Genomic DNA, 7306 nt, shown 5'->3' with positions numbered 1-7306 from the left:
GGATGCAGGTGAGCTGGGGAGGATGCTGGTGAGCTCCGGGGGGATGCAGTTGGGCTGGGGGGAATGCAGGTGAGCTGGGGAGGATGCAGGTGAGCGAGGGATGCAGGTGAGCTGGGGAGGATGCAGGTGAGCTGGGGGATGCATGTGAGCTTGGGGGGATGCAGGAGAGCTCGGGGGGGATGCATGTGAGCTGCGGGGGATGAAGGTGAGCTGGGGGATGCAGCTGAGCTAGGGGATGCAGGTGAGCTGGGGAGATTCAGCAAAGTCCCTGAAACGGCCCAAGGCAGCAGGCTCTCAGGAAGTGGTGGTTTTGGGGCTGTCCCCGGTGCTGGCCCAGCCCCGTTCTTCAGGTGGGGCACGTGGTGGTTGTGGTGGCTTCTGCTCCCCTGAGCTGGCTCCGCCCCGGGAAGGTCTGGCATCTCTTGGGGAGCCTGGGGTTTGTGTGGTCCTCACCTCCACCTGCGGGGCTGGTCTTTCTGCTGTTCTTGTCTCCCAGGGCCGCCCCTCCAGCTCCAGGGCCCGTGGTCTCCACCAGGGACTGCACCAGCCCTGCCCTGCGCCTCGTCTGGGGGCGCGGGTCAGCGGGGGTGACGCTGGGCACCCTGTGTGGGGAGGAGCCAGTGTGCCCGGCCCAAGGCTGTCCCTGCGACTGTCCCTGGGATGGTGGCCGGTGGCCCAGACGGTTCTCCTCTGCCCTCCACTTGTCTTGATGGCATCCCTACTCCTGGCCCCACAGCTGGTTCCGGAAGAAGCACCCGCCGGCCGAGGCGCCGGTGCCCATCCCCCCCAGCCCGGACACCAAGGATCGGTGGCGCAGCATGACCGTGGTGCCCTACCTCGAGGACCTGCACGGCTGCGCTGGCGACGCCGAGGACGAGGGCCTGTTCGACCTCGAGGACGACATCATCTACACTCAGGACTTCACGGTGCCTGGTGAGCCCCGGCCCGGGCCGGGGGCGCTGACGGGCAGGCTCCCCAGGATGTCCCCTCACGGTCTGTCCTTCTGAGGCCTCTCCCCGTGGCCTCTGGGGGGACCCGACGCTTGGTGGTGCCGAGTCCCACTGCCCCCAGGGGCCTGCTCAGGCAGCGTACTGCCTGTTGACATGCGGACCCTTAGGTGCAGGGGCGTGGGGGGGGGGTCCCAGCAGGTCAGGTGGGAGAGACCCCTGGGCAGAGTGATGGGCGAGGGGCACCCAGATGGTGAGGGCCGGTGGGAGTCTCGGGGTCCCAGAGGGCCCCTGCCTCGGCCGCCCTGACGCCCTACCGCCTTCTTCCCCAGGTGACGAGGTGGAGGCTGAGGCAGGGCTTAGAGAGGAGACGGGCTCACAGCGCAGCGAGGGCCCTGGCCTTTGTGGAGAGGACGCTCAGGCGGCCGTAGTGCCCGAGGACGTGCTCGAGGCCTTAGCATAGTGGCATGCATCCCGCCCCTGCAGCCCCGCCCCACGGCCTGTGGCCTCCTCCCCCAGGAAGCAGAGCCACCAGTGCTGCTGGCACACAGCCTCTGGCCTACAGGGGGTGCCTGCCCCGGGCCCAGCCTGAGGCGGCATCCGCTGGGGGATGGGGGACGGCACAGCCCCCGCCCAGGAGTGTGGATGGTTCTGTTCTGTGGTGGGGCTGATTCTCAAGTTCAGTGTCATAAAAGGTTTGCCCTGCCGCCGCCGCCGCCGCCGTGTGTCTGAGGCCATGCTCACGTCCCACCCGGGCCCGCAGGCCCCCCCCACCCCCGTCCGGTGTCTGCAAGGCCTGGCCTCCCACACGGATGCGCTCCCCCTCCTGTTGTCCCAGGCAGGTTGTTGTGAGGGGGAGTGGCGGGGTGGTTGTTTAAAGGAAGACCTGGTGCTTGGGAACGGCCTGGGAGGCGCAGGTGTGCTTGGAGCTGCAGCTGGTCGAGGGCTCCAGACGCCGGGAAGCCCTGAGGCCTGTGGGGATGAGAGTGTGTGCTCGGCCCCCGGCCCCGAGGAGGAGGACACAGCACGGGCAGCCTGGCGGGTGCTGCGGGGCTTGGGGGGCCCAGGACCTAGTCCCTGCAACCTGAGGAAAGAAGAAACCCAGCCAGTTGCCGTGGAGTTGACTCCAGCGCTTGGCCGCCCCGTGTGTCAGGGTAGATGTTTGCTCCGGGGGGTTTTCAATGGCTGGTTTTTCAGATGGCCAGCCCTTTCTTCTGAGGTGCCTCTGGACAGACTCGAGTCTCTTGATCAGCAGCCAAGGGGATTCACGGTTTGCACCGCCCGAGGCCTCTGGTGCCTGAGGGGTGTCTTTAAGGGCGTTGGTCTGGGGGCTTCTGCTCCTCTCTGCCGGGGGTGCATGGGGGGGCCTCACTGCCCCTAGGTGGCCCCAGTGTTCACCGCTGCTGGCTTCCTTTCCTTGGACGAGCAGCTGGCCATTGGAGGAGTTTGTGCAGCCCATGCCTGGGGGGCTCTCGTTCCCGGCGGCCCTTGTTCCTGGTGGCCCCGTTGGTTCCCCCTGTACCCGAGACCGTGCCGGCTCGTGTCTCTGTCACTGGGTGTCTGACGCCACGGCCAGAATCCTGGCCACACTTGGTCTGAGTCCAGGTCAGAGATGGTCTACTTGGCCGACCCCTAGGCTTCTCATAACAGGGGGGGGGCCGGGCATGGCCTGTGCATTTGCGTCTTGGGATAGGCTGGGTGGTCTGCACACTTGCCTGTGGGCTCCCGCTGTCCCCACAAGGCTGAGCAAGTGCGGGGCCAGGCTTGTAAGCCCTTCCAGGGAGAGGCACTGGCGAGAGGCCTCTGGGTGTGATCTGTGCTCCCATGGCCACAGTTGGGGAAACCACAGGTGGTGGGAAGGGCGGCGGAGCTGGGCGGCAGTGGGGCCTAGCTGCCTGTCTGTGACCTGCTGTCCTGGCTGTGGTTTAGATCTGCAGTGGCCCTGCTTGGAGGATGGCAGGGCCAGGGTGCAAGGGACAGCCGCCCTTGCCTGATGAGCAGGTCTCCTGGGGTCCCGGTGGATGCCCTTCCCACGCCTGAGCCCCAGGCGCATGGGACAGGTGGGGGACCCGTCTCCCGGGAGCCCAAGTAAACCCCAGGCTTGAGTGTTCAGGTCCCTGGACCAGTTTTGGCCGCTTCCAACTGAGAGCTGTGCCCTGGGCCCAGACCTACTTCCTCCAGCCAGTTTACCCGTGGGGGTGGGTGAGGGCCCCCTCCCTGTGGCCCCTCATCCAGTGCCTGCCCCCACCGGGGCTCAAGGTGCGCCAGCCAGCCCCTGCTGCCCCTCGGCCGAGCAGCTCTGCAGGGACAGAGTGTGAGAGGCTGTCAGTCACCGCGAGCACACGGTGAGTCAGGCAGCTGGGTGGTGCTCAGCGTGACCCGGCATAGAGGGGGCTGAGCTGGGCCAGCAGGGCCCTGCACGCGGGAGCTCCGAGCTCCTCCCTGGCCACACAGCGCCTTACTCTGTGGGCTGCCCCGTGCCAGCACCCTGCTCACTTTCCACACGCTCCTGTGGAGCTGTGAGGGACGGCGGCCCAGACCTAAAAATAAAGGTTGGCACCTCATTACCGAGGCGTCCTTTCAAAGCTGGCTATCTCCTGTGCGCAAGTGGGTGCGTGTGAGCTCCGGAAGCCGCTGAGTCAGGCTCCTGATGCCCCCCTGCCCCCCCGCAGAAGCAGCTCTTTTGGATAGCTCCTTCCCACATGTGCTGGGACAGGTTGGTGAGCCGAGTGCTGGCAGAGGCAGATGAAGCAGCTCTGGTTCCCTGCGCACCTTTCTCCCGCCCCCCGCCCGGGGTTGGCAGCACTCAGCGCGGGCACACACAGCAACACGTGGCTGTGCTTTCTGTTCACCTGGGGGCTCCTTGCTGCCCCGTGCCAGCCCTCTTGCAGGAGACTTGGGGCCTGTGTCCTCGGGGCCCTGTGAGGCACATCCGTACAGGCGGGCGGGAGCTGAGGCCCGGGGACCTTGCCCTGTGTCTCTGTGGTGGGTGGGCAGAGTGGTTCTCACAAAGGGACCAGGGTAGGTACAGGACAGCAAGATGCGGGGTGTGGCTCTGGCTGCCCACCACCCCTGCTCCTGCCAGGGCCCAGGTACCCACACTTGCTGGGCAGCAGGACCGTAGACCAAGGGCTGCACACGGGACTCCCAGACAGTGGGGCCTTCTCAGCGTGGTACAGGAGGGTGGCATTCAAGGGCTTGGGGCTGTCAGGGTGGTGGAGGCGTGGGGTGCTTTGGTCCCTGCTCAACCCCCCTCGCTGTCTCCTTCCCAGGACAGGTCCCAGAGGAGGAGGCGGGTCAGAATGGACAGAGCCGGGGCCTGCCCAAGGCCTTGTGCATGAATGGCACCGAGGTGGCCCAGCCGGCTCTCAAGTCAAAGGCTGAGCGCCGCACCAGCGCTTCCTCCAACCCTGCCCGCCGGGCCTGCTCTGCCAGCAGCAAGATCCGCCGGCTGTCGGCCTGCAAGCAGCAGTGAGGATGCCGCCGGCAGGTGGGCTGGGGGCTGCGGGGGGCAGAGGGTCACCACAGTGTCAGGCCACTCATCCACACAGGCTTGGCCTGCAGCAGTCACAGCCCAACCCGCAGCCTCCTCTTTTATGACCCCACAGCTTATGTCCCATCGCTGCAGCGTCTGGGACAAGTGGGCCAAGAGGCAGGATGCTGGTCTCTCAGCCTAGCCAGAGCCCCAAATAGGTCACGGTGTTGAGGGGCCACCTAGATCTCCCACTCCCGGTTCAGCTATTCCAATACTGTCCTCCAGGGGACCCCTAGGGGTACAGTGGAGGGCTCCTCCACTACCACACCCCACACTGCTCCTGGGAGAGGGTTCCCTGGGGCTCAGCCTGGTGGCCTCGGCATGAGTGGAAGCTCTGGGGGCTGCCAGCCTTGTCCTGCCTGCCAGCATTGCCCGAGGCTGAGTCATCCGGATGCTTCGAAGCCCCCTCCTTATTCCCCCTCCTCCTGCCCTTGCCTGTCCCGATCTGGGGGGCTCAGGCCCTGAAGTGCTCGGTCCTGTCACCTGCTCAGGACATGGACTGGTGAAGGGGGGCCGGGTCCCTGCCCGCGTCCCGTACCGGCTCCCTGCCACGCACACGCACACGCGTACACCAGTGGGCGCCAACGTCAGAACCAGCCAAGCCAGGCTGACAGTTGCTTCGGGGGAGGGCCTGTGCCCAGCAGCCCGTCCTCCACTGTCCCTGTGTAGGAAGGCTGAGCTTCATTCCCGCTGGGCAGTGAGTCACAGCCTTCGCTCGCCCCTCCTGATGCTCGCCCACTGCACGGGGGCCAGGATCCGGTGGCTCCCGTGTGGCCAGGCCCCAGGCTCCACATCCTGCCAGTGGGCTGCAGTGGGACCTGTCTCCAGGGATGACGAGAAGGCCAGATGGCAAGGACCACTGCTCACCAGTCCAGAAGTGACCCACCTTCTGTCCTCTCTACAGCCTGTCTGCAGGGGCCCTGGCCTGGTGCCACGTCCCAGGCCCTCAGTCTTCCCACCGACTCCTGGCCCGCCGCCAGCCTGGGAAGGACACCGCTACGCCCTCCATGCTGGCTGCTCCTCTGGAAGTCGGGAGCATCCTGGAGGGTCAGAGTCCAGCCCTGTGTCCTGGACCACCTGTGCACGGCACCTCTCGCCAACGGACACGACTTCCTGTTGACTTTTGCAGTTCTCCCCAGGCGAGGGGGGGGACGTCAGGGCCTGGGTCAGAGGGCAGGCCCTGCCCCCCAAGGCCCCGGCCACGTGCGAAGCCATCGCGATGCACTTTATGTTTAGACTACTGGTGTCTCTGCCCCGCCCAGCCCGTTGTTTTGTTTTTACTCTGCTATGTTAGAGCCTTCCACAGCTAGTGACGTGTTCAGACAGATGACAGCCACAGACGATGCCAGTGTGAAGCCACAGACCTCCCCTCCCTGCGATGCGCGCCCCACCTCCGCGGGGGCCAAGTGGCTCCCTCTGGTTTTTGGTTGGTTGGTTCCTTTTTTAAGAAAACAATAAAACAGGTGGATTTGAGCTGTGGCTGTGAGGGGTGCTTGATACTGCCGGGTGGCTATTGAGGCTGTCAAGTGGAGGGTCTTGGGTCAGGGCTTGCTGCCTTGTTCCCTCGGACGGGGCGTTTAGGTCTTGCAGCTGGTGGATGCTGGGGCAGAGGCAGGGTTAGGTCCTGGAGCCCAGACTCCAGGCCTGGGGTTCCGTGTGTGCCTCTGCTGCTCTTGTGTTCTCGGTGAGCTGCAGACCACACGACAGGTCTGCACTTGGTCATGTGGGACCTGCCTGGCCCGCGCCCCCTCTGTTCTCGGTCCCAGGACCCCACAGCTTCACAGCCAGTGTTGGTCAATGGCAAACGTGCTGACCCTCTCTTCACCCCCAAAGGCCGCTGTGCTCCTAGGTCCCCAGAGAGAAGCTGGAGCAGGCAAGAGTATGCAGTAAATATTTATAACCAACCAGAAAACAAAAACACAATGAGAAATACCCTAACTGATGGTGCACACACTGGGCACGAAGCTTGGCAGGGTGACTTCGGTGGCGAGGGCTGCCCCATCTCTTGGCAATAAATAAAGCTTGGGAAAACTTGAACCCTTGGCCGTTTGGGTTTTCTTAAACACTCTTAAACACTGAGTGGTGTCCTTTCAGTTCCTTTGGACGATGCAGCTGCAGGGGAAGGCAGCCCATTCACATGCAGGGAGGGTGCGGGGAAACGGACGCGGGAGACAAAGGCGGGAGGAGCCGCTTGGGGGCTGAGCACAGGGTGTGGGCGGGAGTGGCAGCAGCAGTGGCGGCGGCGGGGCGGGCACGGTTATTGCTCGGAGGGGGCGCAGGTGGCCTCGAGCACACGCCGCGGTGAGGTAAACGGGTTCAGGGGGCTGGCAGCAGGGCCTCGGGCCAACCTCCCGGCGGACTGAAGGCCGGTGTGCTCACGCCTGCTCCTCGGCGGCCCAGGCAGCACATGCGCACTGGGACTGCAACACCTGCGTTCAAAATCCACCTCGAGGCGCGATTGGCCCTTGAAATGCACCTCGGAACTTTCAGTATTTCCCCAGGTCGCAGACCCTGCACACGCATCCGCAGTCACCCGCCACCGAGGCCCGTGCCAGCCGTCGCACGACGGTCACCACCATCCCAAAGCCACTATCTGGGGCCACAGGTAGTTGGACTGGTCCTCAGAAGCCCGAAGATGAGAAAAGTATCTCTCTCCCATCAGGCCATGGTCCCCGAGCCTCGCGCCTCAGGATGCTCAGAGGACCCGACTGCGCGCTCGCGGGGCCTGTGCGCGTGCGCCCTGGGGCGGCACGAGGTGGCCAGCGAGCTATGCGCGTGCGCGCGACGCGGCTCTGGGTGGTGGCGGGCCGCTCATGCGCGCTGG

At 65.2% G+C, this 7306-nt stretch overlaps 2 protein-coding genes across 2 annotated transcripts in view; one reads left to right on the top strand and one right to left on the bottom strand.

Moving 5' to 3' along the window:
- Positions 1 to 5992, top strand: part of STK11 (serine/threonine kinase 11) — a 22804-nt gene extending 16812 nt beyond the window's left edge. The window contains exons 8-10 of the mRNA XM_004378515.2: positions 737 to 933; positions 4220 to 4437; positions 5387 to 5992. Coding sequence (XP_004378572.1) covers positions 737 to 933; positions 4220 to 4422 — 400 coding nt within the window. The 3' untranslated portion in view covers positions 4423 to 4437; positions 5387 to 5992. The remainder of the gene's footprint in view (positions 1 to 736; positions 934 to 4219; positions 4438 to 5386) is intronic.
- A 976-nt stretch (positions 5993 to 6968) lies between these two features.
- The window catches only part of CBARP (CACN subunit beta associated regulatory protein), a 7794-nt gene continuing 7456 nt past the window's right edge, over positions 6969 to 7306 (bottom strand). The window contains 2 exon segments of the mRNA XM_004391351.1: positions 6969 to 7075; positions 7166 to 7302. Of these exon segments, the coding sequence (XP_004391408.1) occupies positions 6969 to 7075; positions 7166 to 7302 (244 nt within the window).

This window comes from Trichechus manatus, unplaced genomic scaffold (genome assembly GCF_000243295.1).
Source record: "Trichechus manatus latirostris isolate Lorelei unplaced genomic scaffold, TriManLat1.0 scaffold00057, whole genome shotgun sequence".
NCBI lineage: Eukaryota > Metazoa > Chordata > Mammalia > Sirenia > Trichechidae > Trichechus > Trichechus manatus.
Note: the sequence above shows the minus strand (reverse complement) of the source record. Positions and strands in the feature narration are given on the sequence as shown.